The following is a 26,401-nucleotide window of genomic DNA, read 5'->3' as shown; positions in this document are numbered from 1 at the left end:
GCTGGTGTGGCTCAGTTGTTGGTGCATTGTTCCATACACCAGAAGGCTGTGGGTTCTATTCCCGGTCAGGACACATGCCCAGGTTGCGGGTTTGATCTCCCTTAGGGGCACGTACAGAAACAATCTATGTTTCTCTCTCACATTGATATTTCTTCCTCTCTCCCTCCCCCTCTAAAGCCAATAAACATATCCTTAGGTGAGGATTTAAAAAAAGAAAACAAAGATGACTATGCAGAGACTATGTGGCTGGAAGACTCTTAAATATTTACTCTCTGACACTTAAATATTTATTCTCTGACACTTAAATATTTACTCTCTGACCCCTGGGCTAGGAAGCTGGAAGAGAGAACCTCCAGAGTGCCTTCTGATGCTACGATTGTGGCTTGTGTCTCCCCGATGAGTTCAAGATCCCAGCTCTTCTGCTCCTGGCATCCCTTTCCCAGTCAGATTCCAGAGGTCCTGGGCTGGACAGAGTGAGTGTGACTAGTGGGTTAGCCTTGTGTCTGGTTATAGGATTTTGGCTGGTCTCACTGTTACAAATTCTGGGAATATTGGTGATTCTGTCTCTTTGCTCTGCTTGAAATGTAACATCTACCCAGAAATGCACACATCAAAGATATACAGCTCCAATAAAATTTCAAAGTGTACATCCAGAACAAGAAATGGAGCAACCCCAGAAATCCCAGGTCTACCTCCACTCGTTTCCCGTCCCCAGGTAACCACTATCTTGACTTTTTAAATTTTATTTTATTTTTTATTCTTTTATTGAATTTATTGGGGTGACATTGGTTAATAAAATTATTAACCTGTGTACAGGTTTCAAGTACACAATTCTACAATACATCATCTCTATATTGTATTGTGTTTTTACCACCCCAAATCAAGTCTCCTTCCATCACCCTGTATCTCCACTTCGGTTTTTCTACCTCCCCCCGCGCCCCTTCCCTCTGGCAATCACTTGTACTGTTGTCTGCGTCCAGGAGTCTTTTTATTTTTTTTCTTAACTGCTTTGCCCTTCTCTCCTAGCCCCCAACCCCACCCCTCTGACAGCTGTCAGTCTGTTCTCTGTATCCATGAGTCTGTCTCCACTTTGTTAGTTTATTTTGTTCATTAGATTCCACATATAAGTGAAATAATATGGTACTTGCCTTTCTCTGACTGGCTTTTTTGACTTAGCATAATACTCTCCAGGTCCATCCATGCTGTAGCAAAAGGGAAGATTTCCTTTTTTTTTTTTTTTAAGGTTGAACAGTATTCCATTGTTTAATGTCCCACAGCTTTTTTATCCAATCATCTACTGATGGGCACTTGGGTTGCTTCCAGATCTTGGCTATTGTAAATAATGCTGCAATGAACAGAGGGGTACATATATTCTTTTGAATTAGTGCTTTGGGTTTCTTTGGATACATTCCCAGAAGTGGAATTGCTGGGTCATAAGGCAGTTCCATTTTTAATTTATTATTATTATTTTTTAAATATATCTTTATTGATTTCAGAGAGAGGGAGGGAGAAGGAGAGAGAGAGATAGAAACATTAGTGATGGGAGAGTCATTGATTGGCTGCCTCCTGCACGCCCCCAACTGGGGATCGAGCCGGAAACCCAGGCATGTGCCCTGAGGGGCAATTGAACCGCTGGATCTCCTGGATCCTAGGTCGATGCTCAACCACTGAGCCACGCCCAGCCGGGCTTAATTTATTTATTTTTAATCCTCACCTGAGGATATTTTTTCCATTGCTTTTCAGAGAGAGTGGAAGGCAGAGAGAGAGAGAGGGAGAGGGTGAAATATCAATCGATGTGAGAGAGGCACATGGATTGGTTGCCTCCCAGACACGCCCCAACAGGGGTTGGGGATCTAACCCAAAACCCAGGTACGTGCCCTTGACTTGGAATCAAACCTGAAACCCTTTGGTGTGTGGGTCTACACTCTAACCACTAAGCCACATCGGCCAGGGCCCAAAATCATTTATTGAACAGACTATCTTTAGCCTATTGTTTGTTTTTGCCTCCTTTGTCAAAAATTAATTGACTATAAAGCTGTGGGTTTATTTCTGGGGTGTTCCATTGATCTTTATGTCTGTTTTTATGCTAGTACCATGCTGTCCTAATTACTAGGTCCTTGTAGTATAGTTTGATATCAGGTAGTGCGATTCCTCCAACTTTGTTCTTCTTTTGTAAGGTTCCTGTGGCTATTCGAGGTTTATTGTGGTTCTATATGAAATTTTGGAATATTTGTTCTAGTTCTGTGAAATATGCCATTGATTTCTTGATAGGAATCGCATTGAATCTATAGATTGCTTTGGGTAGTATGGACACTTTAATGATGTTAATTCTTCCAATCCACGAACATGGTATGTGCCTCCTCTCATTTGTATCTTCTTCAATTTCTTTTTTCAGTGTCTCATAATTTTCTGAGTACAGGTCTTTTATATCCCTGGTTAAGATTATTCCTAGGTATTTTTTTTTTTTTGAAGCAATTGTAAATGAGATTGTTTTCTTAGTTTCACTTTCTGATAGATCATTATTCATGTATAAAAATGCATCTGATATCTGCATATTTATTTTGTATCCTACTACTTTACTGAATGTGTTTATCAGTTCTAGTAGGTTTTTGGTGGAATCTTTAAGGTTCTGTATATACAGTATCATGTCATCTGCAAATAATCACAGTTTTACTTCTTTCCTTTCTTCTTGTCTGATTACTGTGGCTACTAAGTTGAATAAAAGTGGTGAAAGTGAACGTCCTTCTCTCATTCCTAATCTTAAGGAAACCACTGTTAGCTTTTCACCATTGAACATGTTGAGATATGTCTCCCATATTCCCACTTTAGTGAGAGTTTTTATCACAAACGGTGCTGTATTTTGCTACATGCCTTTTCTGCACCTGTTGATAGGATCAGACGGGTTTATCCTTTATTCTGTTTATGTGATGTGTCACGCTTATTGATTTGTGGCTACTGTACCAACCTTGCATCTCTGGAATAATCCAACTTGGTCATGGTATATGACCTTTTAAATGTATTACTATATCTAATTTGTTTATATATATTGATCCTCACCTGAGGATATTTTTCCATTGCTTTTCAGAGAAAGTGGAAGGGAGAGAGAGAGAAAAAAAAAAACACATCGATGTGGGAGAGACACATTGATTGGTTGCTTCCTGCACGAGCCCCAACCAGGGTGGGAGACTGAGCCTGAAACTGAGGTATGTGCCCTTAGGTTTCAATCAAACCCAGAACCCTTCAGTCTGCAGGCCAACGCTCTAGCCACTGAGCCAAACCAGCTAAGGGCTCTAATTTGTTAATATTTTGTTGAGGAACTGAGTGTCTATGTTCATCAGGGATATTGGCCTATAATTTTCTTTTTCTGTAATATCTTTGTCTGGTTTTGGAAATAGGATAATACTGGCCTCATAAATAAGCTTGGGAGTCTTCCCTCCTCTTGAATTTTTTGGAATAGTTTGAGGAGAATAGGTGTTAGTTCTTCTTTGAATGTTTGGTAAAATTCACCTGTGAAGCCATCTGGTCCAGGACTCTTGTTTTTTTGTTACTGCTTCGGTTTTACTAGTTGTAATCAGTCTGTTCAGATTCTCTGATTCTTTCTGATTCAGTTTTGGAAAATTATACTTTTCTAGGAATTTATCCATTTTTCCAGATTGTTCAATTTGTTGGCATATAGTTGTTCATAGTATTTTCTTATGATCCTTTGTATTTCTTTGGTGTCAGTTATTACTTCTCTTTAATTTCTGATTTTATTTATTTGGGTCTTCTCCCTTTCTTTCCTGATGAGTCTTGATAAAGGTTTTTCAATCTTGTTTATCATTTCACAAAACCAGTTCTTGGTTTCATTGACCTTTTGCATTTTTTTTTTTTTTAAGGCTCTATTTCATTTATTTCTGCTCTGATCATTATTATTTCATTTCTTCTACTCATGTTGGGCTTTGTCTTTTTGTTTATTTTTGTTTTTTTCTAGTTCCTTTAAGTATAAAGTTAGATTGTTTATTGAACATTTTTGTTGAGGTATGTTTCCTCTATTCCCACTTTACTGAGAGTTTCTTGAGGTAGGCCTGCAATGCTACGAAATTTCCTCTGAAGACTGCTTTTGCTGTGTCCCATCGATTTTGGGTTGTTGTGTTCCCATTTTATTTTTTATTTAACTTTTAATTTTGTTGTTTACACTATTACAGATGTCCACATTTTCACCGTTTGCTCACCTCCACATATTTCTCACCCCCCCATCCCTCTGGCAATACCAAACTGTTATCTATGTCTATGGGTTATGCATAAATGTTTTTTGGCTAATCCCTTCACCTTATTTCATCCAGTACCCCCACCCCTATTCTCTCTGACAACTGTCAGTTAGTTCCGTGTATCCATGCCTCTGTTTTTGTTTTTCCCCTCAGTTTATTTTGTTCATTAGATTACACATATAAGGGAGATCATATGGTATTTGTCTTTCACTGCCTGGCTCATTTCACTTAGCTTAATAATCTCCAGGTCTAACCATACTGCTGCAAAAGGTAAGAGTTCTTTCTTTTTTATGGCTATGTAATATTCCCTTATGTAAATGTACCACATCTTTTTTATTCACTCATCTACTGATGGGCATTTAGGCCGTTTACAGATCTTGGCTATTGTAAATAATGCTGCTATGAGCATAGGGGTGCATATTTTTTTCCAAATTGGTGTATTAGAATTATTATGATCTATTCCCAGAAGTGGGGTCACTGGGTCAAAAGCAAGTTCCATTTTTAATTTTTTTAGTAAATGCTGTACTGTTTTCTCCAGTGGTTGCACCAGTCTGCATTCCCACAAACAGTGCACTAGGGTCCTTTTTCTGGATATTCTCACCAGCACTTGTTGTTTGTTGATTTATAGAAGGTAGCCATTCTGGGAGGTTTGAGGTGATATCTATTGTGGTTTTAATTTGCACCTCTCTGATGATTAGTGATGTTGAGCATTTTTCCATATGTCTCTTGGCTATCTGTATGTTCTCTTTGTAGAAGTATCTACCCAGGTCCTTTCCCCATTTTAAAATTGGATTGTTCGTTTTCCTGGTGCTGAGTTGTATAAGTTCTCTATACATTTTTGGAAATTAACCCCTTATCAAAAACTCTCACTGGCTAATATATTCTCTCATACAGTGGGTTCCCTTTTCATTTTGTTGATGATTTCTTTTGCTGTGTGGAAGCTTTTTAGTTCAATGTAGTCCCATTTGTTTACTTTTCCCCCACTTTACCTTTCTCTAGGAAAAATATTGCTATGAGAGATGTCTGAGATTTTACTGCCTATGATTTCTTCTAGGATTTTTAAAATTTCATTACTTATATTTAAGTCTCTTATCTATTTTGTATTTATTCTTGTGTATGGTGTAAGTTGGTGGTCTTGTTTCATTTTTTTTGTATGTTCCTGTCCAATTTTCCCAGCACCATTTATTGAAGAGACTGTTTTTACTTCATAGTATGGTCTTGCCTCCTTTGTCAAATAATAATTGCCCATAATGGCATGGGTTTATTTCCAGGTTCTCCATTCCATTCCATTGATCTATATGCTTGTTCTTATGCCTGTTTTGATTAGAATGGCCTTGTAGTATAGCTTGAAATTCAGTATTGTGACCCCTCCAACTTTGGTCTTCTTTCTGAAGAATGCTGTGGCTGTTCTGGGTCTTTTGGGTTCCATATAAATTTTTGTAATATTTGTTCTAGATCTATGAAATATGCCATTGGTATCTTTTTTTTTAAATTAATCCTCACCAGAGGATATATTTTTTCCATTGCTTTTCAGCGAGAGTGGAAGGGAGGGAAGGAGGAGAGAGAGAGAGAAACATCTACATGAGAGAGACACATCAATTAGCTGCCTCCTGGACGTGCCCTGACCAAAGGAGGGGGGCGAAGGATTGGGGAGGGGGAGGCAGGGAGCAAACCCACAACCCAGGTATTCACCATTGACTAGGAATGAAACCCTTGACCCTTCAGTGACTGGGCCAAGGCTCTTACCACTGAGCAACACCATCCAGGGCTGCCATTGGTATCTCAATAGGAATTGCATTGAATCTATAGATTGCTTTGGGTAGTATGGACATTTTATTTTATTTATTTTTATTTTTTTAATATATCTTTATTGATTTCAGAGAGAGGAAAGGAGAGGGAGAGAGAGAGATAGAAACATCAATGATGAGAGAGTCATTGATCGAGCCCACAACCTGGGCATGTGCCCTGACCGGGAATCGAACCCCAGTTGCCTGGATCCCAGGTCGATGCTCAACCGCTGAGCCACGCTCGGCCGGGCAGTATGGACATTTTAGTGATGTTACTTCTTCCAATCCATGACCACGGTATTTGTATTCCACTTATTTGTATTTTCCTCCATTTCTTTCTTCAGTGTCTTATAGTTTTCCAGTATAGGTCTTTTACCCCCTTGGTTAATTTATTCCTAGGTACCTTACTGTTTTTGTTGTTGCAATAGTAAATTGGATTGTTTTCTTAGTTTCTCTTTCTGATAGTTCATTATTGGTGTACAAAAATGCCACCAATTTCTGAATATTAATTGTTTCCTGCTACTTTTCCAAATTCATTTATTAGACCTAGTAGTCGTTTGTTGGAGTTTTTAGGGTTTTCTATGTACAATATCATGTCATCTGCAAATAATGACAATTTTACTTCCTGCTTTCCAATTTTGATGCCTTTTATTTCTTCTTGTTGTCTGATTGTGTGGCTAGGACTTCCAGTACCATGTTGAATAAGAGTGGTGAAAGTGGACATCCCTGTCTTATTCTTGATCTTAAGGGAAACACTTTTAGTTTTTCCCCATTCAATATGATGTCAGTTATGAATCTGTCATATGTGGCCTTCATGATGTTTAGGTATTATCCCTCTATTCCCACTTTGCTGATAGTTTTTTTCAAAAATGGGTGTTGGATTTTATCAAGTGCTTTTTCTGCATCTATTGATATGAGCATGTGGTTTTTATTGTTCACTTTGTTTATTGATCTGCAAATATTGTACCAGCCTTGCATGCCTGGAATAAATCCCACTTCATCATGGTGTATGATCTTTTAAATCTACAGCTGGATCCAACTTGCTAATATTTAGTTGAGGATTTTAGCATCTATGTCCATCAGAGATGTTGGCCTGTAATTCTCTTTCTTTGTAGTGTCTTTATCTGTTTTTGGATTTAGGATAATGCTGGCATTGTAAAAAGAACTGGGGAGTCATCCCTCCTCTTGGATTTTTTTGGAATAGTTTGAGAAGGATGGGTGTTAGTTTTTCTTTGAATGTTTGGTAAAATTCACCTATGAAGCCATGCAGTCCAGGACTTTTGCTTGTTGGTAGATTTTGATTACTGCTTCAATTTCACTAGTTGTAGTTGGTTTGTTCAGATTCTCTGATTCTTCCTGATTCAGTTTTGGAAGATTGTATGTTTCTAGGAATTTATCCATTTATTCCAGATTGTCCAATTTGTTGGCATATAGTTGTTCATAGTATTTTCTTACAATGGTGTCAGCTGTTACTTCTCCTCTTTCATTTTTGATTTTATTTATTTGGGTCCTCTTCTTTTTTTTCTTGATGAGTCTGCTTAAAGGTTTGACAATCTTACTTATTTTTTCAAAGAATCAGCTCTTTGTTTCATTGATCTTTTTATTTTTTCAGTCTCTATTTCATTCATTTCCCACTTGTTCTTTATTATTTCTTTCCTGTACTTACCCTGTGCTGTGTTTGTTGTTCTTTGTCTAATTATTTTAGGTGAACAGTTAGATTATTTGAGATTTTTTTCTTGCTTTTTGAGGTAGACCTGTAATTCTATGAACTTCTCTCTCAGGGTTGTTGTGTTCATTTGTTTGTTTCCAGGTAATTTTTAAATTTTTCCTTGATCTGAGTTTATCCATTTATTGTTAAATAACATGATATTTAGCCTCCATGTGTTGGAATGCTTTTCAGGTTTCTTTTTTATTGCAGTTGATTTGTAGTTTCATACCATTGTAATCTGAGAAGATGCTTGATATGATTTCTGCCATCTTGAATTTATTAAGACTCATTTTGTAGACACTCAATATGTAGTGTCTTTCTTTGTCTCTTACTATAGCCTTTGTTTTAAAGTCTGTTTCATCAGACATAAGTATTGCTACTCTAGCCTTTTTTTTTTAAATTTCCATTTGTATGAAACATCTTTTTCCATCCCTTTACTTTTAGTCTATCTATCTTTCATTTTGAGGTGGGTCTCTTGTAGACAGCATATATACGGGTCTTGCTTTCTTATCCATTCAGCTACCCTAAGTCTTTTTTAAAAAATGTTTTAGTAATTGATTTTTAGAGACGAGAGAAGAAGGGGATGGGGGGAGAGAGAGATGACTCATTTCACTTATTTATGCATTCATTGGTTGATTTTTTTAATAAACATGCAGTTTTCATTTTATTTCATTTCTTTTTGTTATCAATAGTAACTTCTATTTTTAAATTATAGTTTACATTCAATATTATTCTGTATTAGTTTTAGGTGTACAACATAGCGGGACATTTATATAACTTATGAAGTGATCCCCCCCCCCCCCGAATAAGTCTAGCACCCATCTGGCACCGTCCATAGTTATTACAATATTATTGACTATATTCCACATCCTGTACTTTACACCAACATGACTGTTTTGTAACTGCCAATCTGTACTTCTCTTAATCTTTTCACCCTTTTTACCTAGTGCCCCATCTGACAACCATCAGTGTGTTCTCTGTGCCTGAGTCTGTTTCTGTTTTGTTTGTCCATTTGTATAGTTTGTTTCAATGCCATAATATAAGTAAAATAATATGGTATCTTAGACAAGCAGGGTTTTTTTTCTAAATTTATCTTTATTGTTGAGAATATTACAGATGTCTCCCATTTTCCCCACATTGCCCCCCCTCCACCCAGTTTCCACCCTACCCCAGGCTTTCACCACACTATTGTCTGTTTATGGGTTAATGCATATATGCATATAAGTTCTTTGGTTAATCTCTTCCTGCCCCTACTCCCCCTTTCCCTCTGACCCTGTCAGTCTGTTCCATGCTTCCATGCCTCTGGTCCTATTTTGCTCATCAGTTTATTTTGTTCATTAGATTCCACATATAAGTGAGATCATGTGATACTTGTCTTTCTCTGACTGGCTTATTTCACTTAGCATAATGCTCTCCAGGTCCCTCCATGCTGTCCCAAGGGGTAAGAGATCCTTCTTTTTCACAGCTGCATAGTATTCCATGGTGTAAATATCACAGCTTTTTTATCCACTCATCTACTGATGGGCAGTTGGGCTGTTTCCAGATCTTGGCTATTGTAAACTGTGCTGCTATGAACATAAGGGTGGGACGAAGGCCATGACACTTCCTGACTGGACCATATTAGGAACAAGAACCCCTCCCAACCAGAAGGCTGAGTCAGAATTTGGTGCCCCTATTCCCAACCCCTTTGGAAACACATAAAATCTGAAGAACTAACTGACCACGAGCACAACTCACTTTTTGCCTCTTTCATAGCGGCACCTGTGCCCTGGCCTCTTTCCTTTTGTCTACCTAAATAAAACTTGCTTTGTTCTCACTCAGACTCATCCTTGAAATTTTTCCTGGGTGAGTCAAGAACCTGGAGGCTGTCTGAGAGCAAAAGGTCTGGGACCATGCAGTGCCAGGGCAGAGGCAGGGCCAGCCCCAGCGCAGAAGCTGTCCCATCACACTTAGAACCCTGCTTAGGACGAGGTTCCATAGGTGGGACACGATGGCATCGCTGAGATAGACACACATCCTCAGTGCAATCTGAATCCTTTTCTAATATCACATCTTTCAAACCCTGGGCTTTGGGCCTCCCAGGGCTGCAGACACAGGTTTCAGACATCCCCACAGGAGACCCTGTCAGGCCCTGAAGTCACTGAAGGAAAGGCAGAGAGTGCCTGGCCTCTCTCCGTCCCAGTCCCTTGCATATCAGGTGGCCAAGAGATAGGAACTGTTTGTTGAATAAACAAAGATGTGGTCCCATGGTGATTCCTGTTTGCAAAGGAGACATGGGGTTTTCTGCTCTGTTGAAATTCAGAAAGGTTAGGCTGGGCCTTTGCAGACACACCCTTAACAAGCATTTCCACAGGACATAGCAAAAATATTACTGTAAAAGTAGCATGTGCTTATTGTAAAAACTCAAACCATTCAAAAGGACAGGAAGGAAAATATAGACAGAGTTGTTTCCCATCCTGCAGCTGCCCAGGGTTAACTGACAGGCCCCTGAGCACCTGTTCCTCTAAGCTCCTCCTCAGATACACAAGGACACCCCCCATCACCAACACATCGCACACCCTAATGCACACACACACCACACCCACCCGCACACCCTTACATACCCTTACCCTGACCCACACAGTCACAGGGTGCCTGAGAGGCTCAAGTTGAGATTTACACTTAACATGAAGTCATTCTGCAAACTATCAAGCGTAGAAGATGAGGAATTATTACATTTTTCAAAGAACTTCAGGAAGATCACAGAGCCACCTTAGTGGCACAGACCACTTGTAACAAAGCTGACGAGGTTGAGGAGGGCTCAGTTTTGGGGTGGGATGGGCTCATCATGGACAGATCACATCTGCCAGGCCCCCGAACACCCCCCAGAACACTTCCTTGGTGTGCGAACTTCTGGCCAGAGAGAAGCTGAGCTGCCCCTGCTCTCGCTGGGCTTTGGGAATTATGGGGGTTCCTCTCCACCTGCAGGGAGGAAGAAGGAAGGTGACCCGACCTGCTCCTGGTCCCCACCAAACCCAGGTGGTGGCTCCCAGGAGTGCCCTTACCACACCCTCTCTGCCTGGCCTTGGAGCGGGCTGAGGCCAGGCTGCAGAAAGGGAGATCACCTGTCCTAGTGCCCTGCCTCCATCTTTGGCTCTAAGGCTCCTCACTCAGGCTTGGGAGCACCTGGGGCTTCCTCTCCAGAACCCACCCAGCCCATAATCACCTGGGGCTTGTTCGTAAGGTTCCTTATCCTTGGCTGTCAGAAAAAGAGCACAAACCAGAGATGACATGAGTAGTGGGCAGAGGTGGAAGGCTGGGTGTCCACCTTCCCTCCCCCTCTCCCCCTCTGGGCCCTTTCCAAGGCCCGGCCCAGCGGTCTCCCCTGGCTGTGGGGTCCTCCCGGCCCTGGGATGCTGTGTGGCTGTGTGGCAGGGGCGGGGCCTCAGTAGTAGCTGCGGCTCACCAGAAGGGAAATGTAGCTGAAGGAATGGCAGCAGAGTGTTTCCCCCTGTGAGGCTGGACCAGCCAGAGGGCCTCCCACTTTTATACCACACCTACCTTGAAGGTACCTCCTGGTCAGGATCACAGCTCCAACCACCAGCAAGAACAGGATGGGGCAGATAACCATGGCAATGAATCCTTGACTGGAGGGCGGTTCTGAGGAAGGCGGAGAAAAGGAGGCACCCCTAGACCATGGGACTATCTCTGGGGGCCCTGGGACCCTCCCTGACCTCATTGCCCCCTCCTAGCTAAGCCCAGCTCCTCACCCCACGCCATGGTGAGCATGTGGTTCAGGCCAGCGTGCTGCACGTGGCAGGTGTAGCCAGCCTCCTCCCCAGCCGGCACCCACACAGCGGCCCAAGTCTGGTAGGTGCCGTCCCCGCTGGGGCGTGTCTCCACGTACTCGGTCTCCAGGGTCAGTTCCTCCTCACCCAGCCACCAGCTCAGTGAGATGTCCTGTGGGTAGAAGCCCAGGGCCCAGCACCTCAGTGTGACACCCCTGCCCTGGATCACGTGCCTCGTCACCTGCACTGTGGGCGGCTCTGCAGAGAGAGAGATGGAGGGAGGAAGGCTTGTGGGTGGCCATTCTCCGCCTGTCCCCTGTGCTTGATCCCAGGCTCCTCCAGCATCCTCCATTCGGCTCTCTCCAGGGCAGACACACAACCCAATGTTGGAGGCAGGGACAACCTGTCGTCAACCATTCCAAAGGGGCACTGTCCTAGGAATTCCCATGGCAAGGATGTGACTCTTTGCCCCCAACCTCCAAGGGAGTCCTGGGTGGGGCAATGAGGGCAGGGGGTGTTCCAGGGCCCCACAGAGACCCTGGAGTTTTCTCAGAGACTTTACATACTTCCCCCATGACCTCCTGCACACAGCAGGGGCCCAATAGGAGGTTGTTCAATGAAGTCAGTAATGATGTCCCTTCCCTCAACTTGGAACAAGCATGGTTATGAGTACAGGCTCTGGAGCTGGACAGCCTGGGTTTGAAGCCCAGCCTGACCCTGTCCACACCTTCTGTCTCTCGGGGCCTAACGGGGATCCATGGTTCCTTCCTCTCAGAGTTGTTCTGAATGACATAATCTAGGCGTGACAGTTCATTTTGTGTGTCAGTTGGGCCATGGGGCTGCCTAGGCATTTGGTCAGACAGTTTTCTGGGGGTGTTGAAGGTGCTTCTGGGTGAGATTCACATTTGACTCTGGATTCAGTAAAGCAGATGGCCCTCCCCAGTGTAGGTGGGCGTCACCCAGTCATCTGGAGACCTGAATAGGACAAAAAGACTGATAAGAGGGAACTCCTGCCCGATCGCTTGAGCTGGGACATAGGTCTTTTCCTGTCTTCAGACTCTTCATGAGTCTTGGCCTGTCAGCATTTGGAATAGAACCGTGCCATCGGCGCCCCCAGTTCTCCAGTTTGTCGACTGCAGATCTTGAAACTTCTAAGCCTCCACGATCACATGAGCCAATTACTTATTACATCTCTCTCTCTCTTTATATATACAAATCCTGTCGGTCCTGTTTCTGTGGATAACCTGTCTACCAGGTGAAGGAGGTAGGAGAACACCTGGTGCTGAATGAGAGCTCGACACCACTTATTTAGCACATATCAATATGGTGCCGCAGGGAAGCGTGGGCTATTATTACCATCCTTATTATACTGGTGAGGAAACTGAGGCACAGAGAGGGCCAGTAACTTGCCCAAGGTCACACAGTCAGCAAGTCCTGGAGTCCGGGTGTGGATCTGGAGGCTGGGCTCAAGTACCTGAGCTCCAAACCACCATGCTGTGCTCTCATAATCACGTCTCCTCTTCCTGACATTACTTGTCCTAACCTCCCCTTTGAGGAACAGCTTCTCCACTACCTCAGATGATTCACATCCCGCCGCTCAACCAGCAGACATCCACGGTGTGCTGAGTGCTCTGACCAGCCCCAGCCCCGCCTGCCTGCAGCCTCTACCCGCGCAGCCCAAGCACCCACCTTCCTTATGTCCAGCCCTGCTGGCCAGGGTCAGGAGGCATTTCGGATGCACCCAGGTCTGGGGGGCATACTGAGCATGAGGCTTGTGTGGAAAGAGGGGGGACAAAGGGCCTCAGCTTCCCCAGAAGTTCCCCCTGGTCCTGGGAGTGGTGAAGGACACTATCCCCTGGGGCCTGGGGTCATTTCCCAGGGAGCAGAACCACAGGATGTTAAACCCCAAAAGGACTTTCTGAGCCACCAAGTTTAATCCATTCTCCCTACAGATGAAGAAAACCAGGCTGAGTTAGGGGGAGCTATTCCCCAAGACCACTTGGCCAGGGGATTCCAGAACTCCCATCCACCTCACCGGGAGTGAGAGCCTGAAGTCCAGGCTCTCCTCCTGCTCTAGTGATTGGCCATCTTTCTGGGCCCCAGCAGACTTGCCTGAGCCAGAGTGACACAGCCCGCTCCCCCCAACTCCCCAGGCTTCATTGTCAAATGGGACAACTCTTGAGAAGGGCGTGGGGCCACCCTCTGCGTTGCCTCAGGCTGGGCCTTACCTCTCCGGGTGAGGCTCGGGCCTCCGAGCTCCAGGTACCTGCGCAGGGAGGCGAGGCAGAGGCCTTCCAGGTAGGCCTTGTCGTACTCAGCGTAGCAGCGCTCCGACTCCCACCAGCGCTTGGTCCGCACGGCCATGGGCTCAGCTGACACCCAGCTCAGAGTCTCCAGGTCCAGCGACAGGTGGTCCTGCCCATCAAAGCCGAACTGCCAGAAGCTGCTGGAGCGGCCGTCCTCCTGCATGTTACAGCCGAACATGCGCTGAGCGCTGTGCCGGCCTGTGCGTGTGGGCGAGAAGGCGGCGTGAGTGGGGGCGGTGGGGCTGAGAAACCCACCACCGGCAGGGGCCGCAGAGTGTGGGGCAGGGCGTTGGCATTTTAAAAGATGCTCCCCAGGTATTTTTATGAGCAGCCAGGGCTGAGAAGACTGTGGGGCCTTTCATGTGGGAAGAGCACTCGAGTTCATAATGAGACATTAATATTTTCTATGCAGTGAGAAGGAAAAATTCGTTTATTTATGGGTGTAAGATGCTCTCAGTAGTAACCCAGTTTCAGTAGCTGGCAACACCTTTACTGAGGGTGGGCCATGTCTCTCCTGGGGGCCCTGGGCTTAGGCATAGCCCTTCCCAGTCTTTATATCTTGTCCTTCTGGGCCTTTGGGGACCTGAGGCTTCTAGTCATTTGGGAGTCTGGGCATGGAGTGGGAGGTGCAGTGTGAAGAGCTGTGCTCCAAGCCCTGGCAGTGCTTGTGAGCTCGCCGTTGCTGAGGTGGGGAGGCCAGGCTGAGAAATGCTCCTGTCCTTTGCCAACATTGGGCAGACCAGGGGTCCCCGTCCGGGCTCTGTCTCCTGCCCTGCGCTGCCTGCCTAGTCAAAAGTTCATCCGGCCTCCCTCCCCTTCCTGGCACGGATGGCCCCCAGGGGCAGGTATGATTGGAAGTGTTTGGGGAGGGTAAGGAGTGAGGCAGGGGGCAGGCCTCTCCAGGCTGCTGAGCTCTGGAACCCCAGTTAGCTGGGGGGAGACATTGTGGGCCTCTAGCTCCTGTGGATGCTTCCTACCCTGGCCCGCAGGCCAGCTGCTGAAGCCAGAACTGGTTCTGAAGGCCCCTGTGGCCCCGGCTTGGCCGTGGGAGGAGACTGGGAAGGGCTATGCCTCAGGAGTGCGCATGGGCCCTCTGACAGGCTGCACCGAGCACCCTGTCCCGAGGGAGGGAAGGACGGGGGCGGGGAGCCCGCCTGACGCACCGCCACTCTGGTTGTAGTAGCCCATCACCGTCCACATCTCCACCTGCTGCACCTCTGCCCAGGCCCTCTGCTTCTGGGTCTCTGTCTCCCAGTACTGGGCGTCCAGGGGCGCGATCCACGGGGCCTGGGGCTCGGCCCTGCCCACACGACTGTCGTACCGTATGAAGGGGTGGTCGTCCACGTAGCCCACAGCCAGAAAGTGGGGGAGGCCGGGGCCTGGCTCTGACAGGGCCAGGTAGTGGTAGCGGAGGGAGTGCGACCCTGTGGAAACACGACTGTCTCAGGCTCACATGCGATGTCAGGCTGCACCAGGTGTCAGGGTAAAAACCTACCCAGCGTATTTGCTGTCTTGAGCAATAGAAAGACCTGGCAATTTTGGTTACAAAAATAGGGCATCTGAACCATTTAAATAACCAGTCAAGCACTGAGGCCAAAGTTTACGCGCTGCTTGTGACTTCACTCCAAAGCAGTTTCTCAGCTCCTCTCTCAGGGCCCACTCACTCACACTTTACACCTGTCTCCAGCAACTGTGATCACCTGGTTTCCAATCACAATTAAAAAGATTCTGATTTTTAAAAAGTTGTTTGTTTAGAAGCTTTATTTATGTGGAATTATTCATTCCCCAGAGAAGCCAATAAAGGTTGGCCTTCATTCTTGGCTTGAACCAGGGCTGCAGAGCTAGTCGCACCTGGACTCCAATTCCCACCCCTCCTGCTTCCATAGCAGACATTGCTAGTTGGTCTCTTTAAGTCCAAATGCTGCCTCAGGTTCTCTACCATGTGTCCAGAAGCACCAACTCATCCATTCAACTTGGTCTGGAGATGAAATCAATTTAGCAGCCAGTCGCAATGTTACCGTTGTAACTAGCTAGCTCATTTTAATAATTGGAAAGGAGCAAAGGGAGGCCAGATATTATAAGCATGGTCATCTGGGCAGTTTCACCAGGAAGCTAAACTTTACACTCTCCAGGGAACCACCGGTCCATTCCCTGCCAATCACTGGGGGAAGGGGTCCAACAAAGGGAGAAATGGATGCATGCACAGTTGGGGTGATACAGGGAAGGTGCTTGTCTGTGAGTCTAACCTGGTAACAAAGATAACTGGCTTGGGGGTGGAGCCACTGCAAGTGCATGAAATGTTGGAAGGGTAAAATCCTTGAGACAAAGAATTCTCTGTCTTGCCACTTGAGCTCCTGTTTCTTACTTGCTCAGTGACCCCCATTTGCTGTGTACCTCCACAGTCATGTGGTCATAGAAGCCACATGGCCTACAGCCATGTGGTCCCCACATGCAATGGACTGCAGTTGGGAACATAAGCTAAGCTAGCCAGATGCTGGGCTGAAATGGACCCTAAAATGGAGCAGAAACTCTGGGCAGTGGCTTTGATTCTAGCTCCGCTAAAGACAAAATGGGACTTTTTCCATGGCGGAGCAGAGGGAAATGGGACCTTGGAAACTCAGGGCTTTAATTCCACAGAAATAAAACTTTCCACAATACCTCATACTCCTGTGGGGGCCTCAGGAAATTCTTATTCATGTGGCACCCCGAAAAGCCCACTTTCATCAGCAACAGGTGGGGATGCAGACAGCACCCCACCAATAACAACAACTCAAGCTATTAAAACAAATGCTGTACTTTAAAAACTCAGCCCACCTTTCTCAGACATAGCCATGGTTGGCTCTTAACTAACTTTTTAAACTGTTTTTGCTCAAATGCCACCTTCTCAGTAAGGCCTTCCTAGCTCACCCATGGAAATATTTACCACCCCCACTCTGGTCTCTGAGTTACTGTTCTCCTGAGCATCTCCACCTCCTAGAGAATCTTTGCACTTTACTTGTTTATCTTGCTAACAGTTTGTCTCCCAAGGGCAGGGATTCCTGTAAGCATTGATCTCTTGATTCCTCAACTCCTAGAGCAGCTTTCTGCACACAGTAGGTATTCAATGCTTGAATACTCTAAAGTGAAAGGAGTCAAACCGTCACACAGCTCCCAGCTCCCGTTTATGCTAGTCTCTGCCCAGGCCCTCCCCACCTGAGGTTCCTTCTGCCCCAGGCACGCCCCTCTCTCTCTTCTCTGGGCTAGCATCTCCTCTCTCCTCCAGGAAGCCCTCCTGATTCCACCCTGACATCCCTCAGAGGGGTCTCTGTGCACCCTGTGAGTGACTATGGGCTCCATGAGTGTGGGCAATGCATCTGACTGTCACCGCTGTTTTCATAGGCCTTGGGGGAACATCATGCTTGGCACACAGTAGGCACTTACTTCCTGCATTTGTTGAACTGGATGAAAAGAGCATGAATGGCAGTGACAATAATCACAGCTGCCATTTTTGCAGTTACCGCTGTGTGCCCTGCACTGGTCTAGCTGCTTTTCATTCACTGTCTCAGCTGATCCTGGGGATGAACCTAAGAAGTTGGTGTGATTTGGCCCCATTTTGCAAATGAGGTAACTGAGGCCCAGGAGAGAGGCCTAGTATAGTCCCTGAAGGCATGAACTAGGAAGAGGGGAGCCCAATACTCTTCCACAGCCTGTTGCCTTTTAAACTGAGGAAATGGTGCTCTTTTCTCATGGCTGGAGAAACTTCCTTATGGAGCGAGAGGTCAATGTTGAGTGTTTGAGTGAAAGGCTGACATTTGGCCTGGGCTGGCGCAGGCCTCCTGGGAAATGACTGGAATCTCTCTCAGGTTTCTTTGCAAACCAGAGTCAAGATCAGTTGGGGAGCTTCTGGGCTGGAAGCTGAGAATTGATACATGGGCCTTGGGGGAACAGAGGCTGCAGCTTCTTGGTTCTGGTCTGCAGCAGCTCCACCTGCCCTGGGTGTGGGGGACGGCAAGACACCTGTGTCCCTGGGTAGCTGCTGGGCTCCCATAAGGCTGGGTGTCCTGTCTGCCTCCCTCTCCACAGGGAGTATAGTGTAGTGGGCTGAACAATGGCTCCTCAGCTATCCCTGGAACCTGTGCATATTACCTTCTGTGGTAATAGGGACTTTGCAGATGTGATTAAATAAAGGATCCTGAGATGGGGACATGACCCTGAATTGTCTAGGCAGGCCCTACATGTGTCCTTATAAAAGGGAGACAGAGAGAGCCCTAGCTGAGTAGCTCAGTTGGTTAGAGCATTATCCCAATACACGAAGGCTGGGGGCTCCATTCCCAGTCAGGGCACATACGAGAATCAACCAATGAATGTATAAATAAATGGAGCAACAAATCGATGTTTCTCTTTCTCTCTCTCTCTAAAAAAAAAGAAAGAAATTAAAAGGAGGCAGAGGGAGACTCCCTGACTGTGTGAGAACAAAGTGACATGAAGATGGAGCACAGAAAGACGCAGGAAGCCCAGGCACCAAGGAACTCAGCTCTAGAAGCTGGAAAAGGCAAGGAAATGGGTTCTTCTTTCCAGTCTCTGTAGGGAGCTGCCCTGCTGACACCTTGATTTCAGCCCGGCGAAGCCCATTTTGAACTCTGACCTCCAGAACTGTAAGAGAATAAATGTGTTTTGTCTTAAGCCACCAAGATGTGGTTATCTGCTACAGCAGCTACAGGAAATGAATACATCTGGTGTTAGACTAAAGCCTGGGCCAGCCTGTGAGTTTGGTGGCCAGCTTAAACCAGTAAGCCCTGAAGGTCATGGCTCCTTCCCTGAGACAGTGAGAAGCAGGTGCAGCCTGGAAGGAAGGATGTCCTCTAAAAGCTGCAGCTAGTCTCAGCCGCCACCAAGACCAAGGCCTGAGGGGCGGGAGTGTGGGGTGCAGGGACCCTGGCGTTCCACCACGGGAGCAAAGAGGTCACAAAGGTGCTTACACGCTCTTCCCCAGGTGTGAGAAGGTGACAAAAAGCAAGTAATCCCAAGGCCAGGCTCGGCTGGAAAGGGAGCCACATGCTGCCTGGTTGATCTGTTAGGGCAGGTACACAATCTGCTCACTAGGTCATGTTCCTACAGCAGTTCCCACCTATCCAGTTTCACTTTCTACCGTTCCATTTACCTGCGGTCAACCACGGTCCAAAAGTATTAAATGGAAAATTCCAGAAATAACAATTTATAGGTTTTAAATTGCACACCATTCCGAGCAGTATGCTGAAATCTCAAGCCCTCCTACTCTGTCCTGCCCAGGATACGGGTCTAGTGTATCCACAGTGTGTAAACTCCCCGCCTGTTAGCCACACAGCAGCCCTCTCAGTTTTCAGACTGGCCTTCGGGGTATCACAGTGCTTGTGTTTAAGTGACCCTTATTTTACTTCATAATGGCCCCCAAACTCAAGAGTAGTGATTCTGGCAATTTGGACATGCCCAAGAGAACCCGGAAGGTGCTTCCTTTAAGAGAAAAGGTGACAGTTCTCAACTTAAGGAGAGAAAAAAATTTGTATGCTGAGGTTGCTAAGAGCTGTGGTGAGATTGAATCTTCTGTCTGTGAAATCACCTCGTTTATAAATTAAGCTTTATGATAGGTAGCACGTATAGGAAAAACATAATATATACAGGTTCAGTACTCAGTGGTTTCAGGCATCCACTGGGGATCTTGGAGCGTATTCCCTGTGGATAAGGGGGGACTACAGCACTTACTGATGCTAACTGCTTTAATGGCCAATTATTTTTGGTTAAAATGAGGAAAAGTCTATCAACGTATCATTTAAAAAATTTTGAAACACTTAGGTGCTAGGCTCTGTCCCAGGTACTTTACAAAATTTTGGCTCAATTCACCCTCATAATAACTTTATCAGGCAGGTACACTGTACTGATCTATGACAGATGGGGAAACTGAGCCACAGAGAAGCCAAGTCACTTGCCAAGCTCACTGTAGTAAAAAGCAGGGCCAGATGGCGCACACAGACTCTTGAAGTGGCCCCTGGCCCACACCCACCCTTTAGTGAGTACACTTCGGGCTGAACTCTGCCCACCCTGGCAGCCCAGTGGGGACCTTCCCACTGCCCCACTCGGAAAGGACTTTCTGGTCACCAACTATTTATCTGGCCCTCTCCAAGGCCCTGGAGATGCTGGCATTGGCAGAACAGCCCCGGTGCCTGCTCTCAGCAAGCTTACATGAATGATAAATGAATAAAATGCATGACAGGCTGGATGACAGTAAGTGCCAAAGGAAAAAAAATAAAGCAGGAGATATGAGATGTTTAGGCGGGGGTTAAAATTTTAGATAGCATGGTCTTCCCAAAAAGGAAACTTTTGAGTCAAGACTTGATGGAGCCAGCCATGTAAAAATCTGGGAGAGGCTTCCAGTAGAGGGAAAGTCAGTGCAAAGGTCCTGAGGCAAGAGGGTGTTTGGAGACTGCTGTAATAACACAGGGGAAAATGAAGTGGTGTGTGACTCAGTGCCACAGCAGGGATGAAGGAAGGGGTTAATGTTGACTTCTCAGGCTTGTCCAGGTGGTGTCTAGAATGGTGTGGATGTAGCCGCTCACCTAGCCCTCCCCACCATGGAGCTCTGGTTCCTGGCCTTGACTTCTGCTCCACTCTGGACTGCTTCACCCATGGCTCACTCCCTGGCATTGGATGCCCATCCCAGGAGGAAGGGACCTGTTTTGAGGACAAGCTCACTATCGCAGCTGACTTCCAGGTACAGCCTTGCTCATACCCAGTGAGGAGCCTGCCATCCCTCCTCCCTGAATATCCCACCACTGTCTGCTCTACCTGCCAGATGGTCCGGGGGCCCCAGTCTGCTCTCTATGGGGCCACACTGCCTACATGCCCCCCCCCTCTTTTGCCCCAGGAAGATGGTCTGAGCTGTGACTAGATTCCTATTTGCTCACCGGACCCAGGAGGGACCATCATGCTTTGGGCTCCAGCCCAGAGTGGGGCAAAATAAACTGAGGGAGCAATAATCAGGCTACCTCACTGGCTTTGGAGGTGCCAGGTGCCACCCCTGCCAGGCTGGGGTCAGTGGCAGGCACTGTGGGGCCATAGCAGGAGGAAGTGAGGGCCACATGGCAGCTGTTTAGGGGAATTTGCTCCTGCTGTGACGCGGCCTAAGGAAGTGGGCACATGCGTATTGCTGCCTCAGGGCCTGTCTGTGTCATCAGCCTCCCACTGTCCCTTCCTGATCACTGGGCTGTGTGGCCAGCCCCTCAATGGGCAGTTCTGCATCCCTTAAGCAGTCTTTTTTTTTTTCTTTCCATTGCTTTTCAGAGAGAGTGGAAGGGGGGGAGAGAGAGAGAAACATGGATATGAGAGACACATCAATTAGTTGCCTCCCGCACACATCCAGACCAGCACCAGGAATCGAGCCTGCAGCTGAGGTACATGGCCTTGGCTGGAATCAAACCCAGGACCCTTCAGTTCGCAGGCTGACACTCTAACCACTGAGCCAAACTGGCCAGGGCCCCTTCAGCAGTCCTTATCTTCCTCTGACTGTGGTGGGGAGGGAGGTGCCTGGCCCCTTCCCTGCCCCCACAAGGAGACTATTTTTGCCTCTGCCGCACTTCTCCATAATCCACATGGCTCTGCCACTCTAGCCGAGTGGCCTTGAGGAAGTTTTGTCACAGTTCTAGACCCTGCTTTCCTCCACTGTAAGTGGGGATCTCCATAGCGCTGGAGCAGATATGAACATGAGGCACAGTACAGGCATGGAGGAAGGGTCCCCCAGACATCATCTTCCCAGTCTCCCAGTCCTGTTCGAGGGGAGGGGCGGGCCTGGGAAGGAAAGAGCTGGGTAGCAGAGGCTGCCTGAGTGAGGAGCCAGCCCTCTGGAGACCAGGTCCCAGCACTCCCCCCCCTCCCCTCCGGGAACCCTCATGAGGCTCTGGCCTCTGTGTCCCCTACCCTGGCAGGGTCCTCCCTTCCTGAGACAGTCCCCAAGACTCCCGACTGATGTGCTCTTCTGCAGGCTGGGGGCTCCTGGCCCCTACCATCCTGCCCCTCCAGCAGGTGGGTGGGGCCTTACCTCCAGGCCATGGCTTCTTTTCCAGCTTCAGACTGGCCAGTTCTGCCATCACGTCCTTTGCTAAGGAAGCCGGGCCATCAGCCACCACAGGCAGCCCCCAGGGACTCTCTGCAGGGAGAAATGGAAAAGGGAAGTGTGAATCTCCAGGCATAAATATCCTGTACATCTTCGTGTCTGCTGGGAGAGGGTATGGAATGGCAATGAGAGGCACGCTGGAAGGGAAGAGGGACGCAGGGGCCTGGCCAGAGGAGCCACTAGAAATTTCACCGGCGTGCAGGTGCAAACCAACAAGGTGCGTCTTGGGCCTAGTGCCAGGTGTGCTGCTTGAGTTTTATAAGTATTGATTCATGGTGTTTTCACTGGCATTTCCTGTAAGGTAGGCCCTGACTGTTCTCATTCAGAGAGAAGGGAAGCCGGGGCCGGGCTGCCCCCACTTCTGCCCCAGCGCCGCCCAGCAGCTCTGATAATCTGCCATTGACATGGGGTGGGGGGAACTGGGCACTGGCGGGTGTTGAAAGCTCCCAGGTGATGCTTGTGTGCTGCCACGTGGACGGCCCTCTCCTCCCGGCGGACATGCTCGCCTGCGCAGCTCTGCCAGCCCTGGCCTCTCCCCTTGCGTTAGTACTCATTTGACAAACATCTGTTGAGCACCTAGCACAAGCCAGGCATTGGGCCAGGTGTGTGTGTGGGGGGGGTGCGGGTGGGGACAGAGATGACCTGAGACAGACATGGTCCCAAGGGAGATCAGGTCTAGCAGGAAGGGGGACAACTGAACAATTAAACAACTGGGTTCAGTAAGACTAGTGGGAGCTGATGAGAGCAGGGTGCAGGAGGAACCAGGTGCTGGTAACACCCTGGGGACAGGAGGGTGCTGGGTCAAGTCTTGCAGGCTGAGACCCAGAGGAAACCTTACCAGCTGTGAGCTTCCAGGCAGTGGGGTAGGTGAGCAGGGAAGAACATTCTAGGCTAGGGAGTCTTTAGGTGTTATCCCTGGGCCATGCATCAGTGCCGCCTGGGAACTTGTTAGAAATGCACATCCCTAGGCCCCAGCCCTACTGAATTAGAAACCGGGGGTGGGGCCCAGCTTTCTGTAGTTCACACACCTTCTGGGTGATTCTCAGGTGATTCTAAAGTTTGAAAACTACCGCTCTTGGCAAAAAGAACTAGCAAAGTATGAATGCCTGGAGAAAGACTAGTATATTCAGGAAAACCAAGGTCAAGGCAGACTGCAAATTTAAGAGATGAGTCTGGGAAGGAGAGAAAGGGGGCTAGATCGCCTCTCCATGCCTCAGTTTCTCCTTCAGAAAGTGGGGGGATAATAGGACTGTCGTCAGGGTATGCTAAGTTAATACTGCAAAGTGCTTAGAATAGTGCCTAGTGGGAAGGGGCGTTGTTCAAAGCATTTTTCAAATCAGTCCACGGGAAAGGCCATGCTGGTACAGATCCTAAGGGCTGGAATTCAGGGGCAAGGTCTGGGCCAGAGAAAGGACATGGCTGTGGTTGGCATGGAGGGGACCCTGAATCCCTGGCTTGGGTGAGCCTTCCATGGAGGGGAGGACTGGGGAAGCAGAGTGAGAAGGGCCTGCAGAAGCACCTGAGGAGGGAGGGAGGGAAGGGTAGAAGGAGACCAGAAAAAGTCTCAGGAGTCAGCCCTTAAAGTCCCACAGGAGCATGTCTCTCAGTGCCCCACACTAGCCTCTGAGGTCCCTCACCTAGCCTGCCCTTCGCACTGCCAGCAGCACACCCAGCCAGGTGCTCAGGCAGATGCCCAAGAGCAACTCCTTCATCCTGCTCCCACCTCCCAGCCCCTAACTCCAGTTTTGCCTTAGTAACCAGCTTTGTAATTATCTATCTTAATTATTCTGTCTCTAGGTATCTCGGTCCCAAGGGCCACTGATTAATTCTGCCTTCTTGCCTCTCTCACCTGGTCAGGACTTCCTGCCTTGGGCCTTGCCTGAGGCAGCATGGACTCCAGAGCCAGCCTTCTGGGGTCCAAATGCTAACCAGCCAATGGAAGTTTGTGCAACGCTGCATAGCCAGTTAATCTCTCTGAGCCTCAGTTTTCCTATGTAACCATGGAGATAGGACTGAATTGTTATAGTGTGCCATGAGGCTCAGCTCCCTGCTGCGGCACTCACAAATCTGTCCCCTGAAAGCCACTTCCCCATTTCTCACCTCCTGAAAGGAAAGTCAGCATCCAGGAACATCAGGAGGGGCCTGTTGGGAACCTCTGGCTTTGTCTCCTCCATGTGCCATATCTCCCTACAGTTTGGCACACACCTGGGTTCATCCCTCCACTTCTTCCCACCTCCCTGGCTTGGGGTCTCATCCCCCTGGGCCAGCCCTGACCCTTCTCCCAACAAGGCTACAGGACCTGTAGGCACATACCCATGACTATCCCTGCCATGCACAACTGGAACCACCCTATATCGCACCAGGAAGGGGCTGTAAGAGGTTCTTACCCGGGGGTCCACAGATCTCCCGGGACTGTGTGAAACCTGAAAACTTGAGTTCTGAAGCCTCAATTTGAAGAAAAAAATAACCTTATTTCCACAGACTTCTAGCTGACATTTAGCCTTTCCTCTCATGATGACTCAGGGCAACAATATGCAACGGGGTTAGCAGAACCTGTGATTTGGTCCCATGCAAGCCAAAGGTGTTTTCAAATCATGTGACAGTTGTTGCAGACACCTGGAAACATGTTTCCTTTCCTCACTACTTCCAAATTCTGGGAGCTGTTAGCTCTGTTGCTCTGCATTATTTAATGTAACTTAGAAGCACATATATTACATATCACAAATTTTTATTTCTAGTTAAAAATGTTTAATAGCTTTATTGAATAATTGGGTTCCTTTGTAATCCTATGTATTTCATTTTAGGTATTGAAAACATCCTGAGACTGTATCTAAGGCATAGGAAAGTTTTAGGAACTCCGACTGCACGTCCCAGTGCTGTCCCCTAGTGTCCTCCCTGGGACTTACCGTAAATCGGTAGATTGTAAACCGAGGATGTTTTCTGAAAAGCGGAAATGGCTTCGTTTAAGTGAAGCTCTTATAACAAGGTTTGACTAGTAAGCATCACAGCCAGGGCGGGGGACCCCTCCCGGACTGCAAACACGCCCGGGGCGCCGGCCCGGCCGCGGGGGGCGGTGGCCTTGGGGCGCCCCGGGGAATCGGGTGGAGCTCAGGTCCCGCCAGCTCCGCGCACAAAACTGAAACTGCGAAAGAACGGAAATTCCACCCTAGGCTGCCCCTCCTGTTCTCCCTCCATTCCCCCCCCGCCCCCCCCCCCCCGGGGCTGCGCGGACAACCCGAGAGAGCCTGGCCGAGGGGTCCCGGGGAGACCCCCCGCGGCGCCCCGAGCTTGGCCGAGCCAGAGCCCGGGGACGTGCCGGCCGCCCCCAGATCCCCGTGGGCGGGGGGCTCGCCTAGGGCTGACCTGGAGCACCCGGCCGGGGAGCCGAGCGCGAGCGCGAGCGGCGGCCTCCCGAGGCATCCACGGGGATGCCCGGGAAGCGTGACGTCAGCGGGGTCCAGGCGGGGGGTCACCGCCCGCGCCCCGAGCCCCGCCAGTCTCCCACGGTCCCCACCCGCTGGCCGCTCACCCAGATCCGGGGCCACAGTGGGAAGAGGGCTTGGCGCCCCCGCAGATTCTGGGGCAGCTCTCCAAACTCGCTATCCCCCCAAACCCGGAGGCGGCCTCCGCAACCTCAGCGGCTCCCTCCGTCGCCTTCCTCCACCGCCACCCGCGCTCGGGCGGGGGATGGCTGGGAGTGCGCCCCCGCTCCCGCCCCCGCCCCGCTCCCTCACCTGCTGCGCGCTCCCGCACCAGCTCCGACAGCAGCAGGAACAGCAGCCACGGCGCGCAAGCCGGGCTCCGTGGGCCCCGGGCCGCCGGCCTCCCGCGCTGCCCCCGGGCGCCGGTCCCGGCGGAGGCCATCTTCAGCTGCGGGCCGGTGGCCTCGGGTCCGCGCTCCCTGCCGCGGGTCCGCGGACGCCTCCTCCGCGGGATCTCTGGGCTCCCAACGCTCCGCTTCTCCAGGGCTTCTAAGCAGCCGCCAGCCCCGCCCTCCCCGGCCCCGCCCCCGGCCCCGCCCTCGCCCCCCCTCGCCCCCCCCCCCCCCCCCCCCCCCGGGCTTCTTTCGCCCTGCTCTCACGGACCCTCTCTGGCCCCCCTCTGCTGGTCCTCGGAGGGAGAAAACCCAGAAAAATACGAAAGAAAACCAATTGTGTTGGTGATTATGAAATACAGCTTATTTCACTACCGTATGAAACGACACCCCGCGGTGGAGCCAAACGACGTTACTGTCATTTGGGAAGTAGGGCAGGTGTCTGCCACAACTGTCATGTGATTCGAAGACACCTGTGCTTTCTGTTAGGGACCAAGGCACGGGTCCTGCTGATCCTGCTGCGCTTTGCTACCTCCGTTCGTCACGGGAAACACGGCTAAATTACTGCTAGAGCTTAGTAAAAATCAAGGTTATTTGTACCATCCAGGCTCACAGTCCGCCTGAATTCTGACCAGGGACCCTCATGTTCA

General features: G+C 48.5%; 1 protein-coding gene and 1 long non-coding RNA gene across 8 annotated transcripts in view; one reads left to right on the top strand and one right to left on the bottom strand.

Annotated features, from left to right (window-relative positions):
• LOC308556436 overlaps nt 1-18,481 on the top strand; it is a 34,224-nt gene extending 15,743 nt beyond the window's left edge. For both annotated transcript variants that reach the window (XR_013998703.1, XR_013998704.1), the window contains 2 exons: nt 333-473; nt 18,221-18,481. This is a non-coding gene — a long non-coding RNA (uncharacterized lncRNA). The remainder of the gene's footprint in view (nt 1-332; nt 474-18,220) is intronic.
• On the bottom strand, nt 9,559-25,895 carry LOC308556431 (class I histocompatibility antigen, Gogo-C*0203 alpha chain-like). Of its 6 annotated transcripts, none has more exons than XM_081135620.1 (8): nt 25,672-25,895; nt 21,863-21,970; nt 14,979-15,239; nt 13,738-14,013; nt 11,492-11,767; nt 11,283-11,381; nt 10,948-10,980; nt 9,559-10,703 (listed from the first exon to the last, which is right to left on the bottom strand). In XM_081135620.1, the coding sequence occupies exons 1-8, from the start codon at nt 25,799-25,801 to the stop codon at nt 10,684-10,686; spliced, it is 1,203 nt and encodes a 400-aa protein (XP_080991746.1). In that variant the 5' UTR covers nt 25,802-25,895; the 3' UTR covers nt 9,559-10,683. The 6 variants fall into 6 exon arrangements, with proteins under 6 accessions (XP_080991746.1, XP_080991743.1, XP_080991744.1 ...); XM_081135617.1 differs by having other exon boundaries at nt 11,629-11,767; nt 25,672-25,887; XM_081135618.1 differs by lacking the exon at nt 25,672-25,895 and adding an exon at nt 25,467-25,615.
• Between the last annotated feature and the right edge of the window lie 506 nt (nt 25,896-26,401).

The sequence above is a fragment of the Miniopterus schreibersii genome (assembly GCF_964146895.1).
Source record: "Miniopterus schreibersii genome assembly, chromosome: 4".
Taxonomy (NCBI): Eukaryota; Metazoa; Chordata; class Mammalia; order Chiroptera; family Miniopteridae; genus Miniopterus; species Miniopterus schreibersii.
This window is presented reverse-complemented; position numbering and strand designations above follow the sequence as displayed.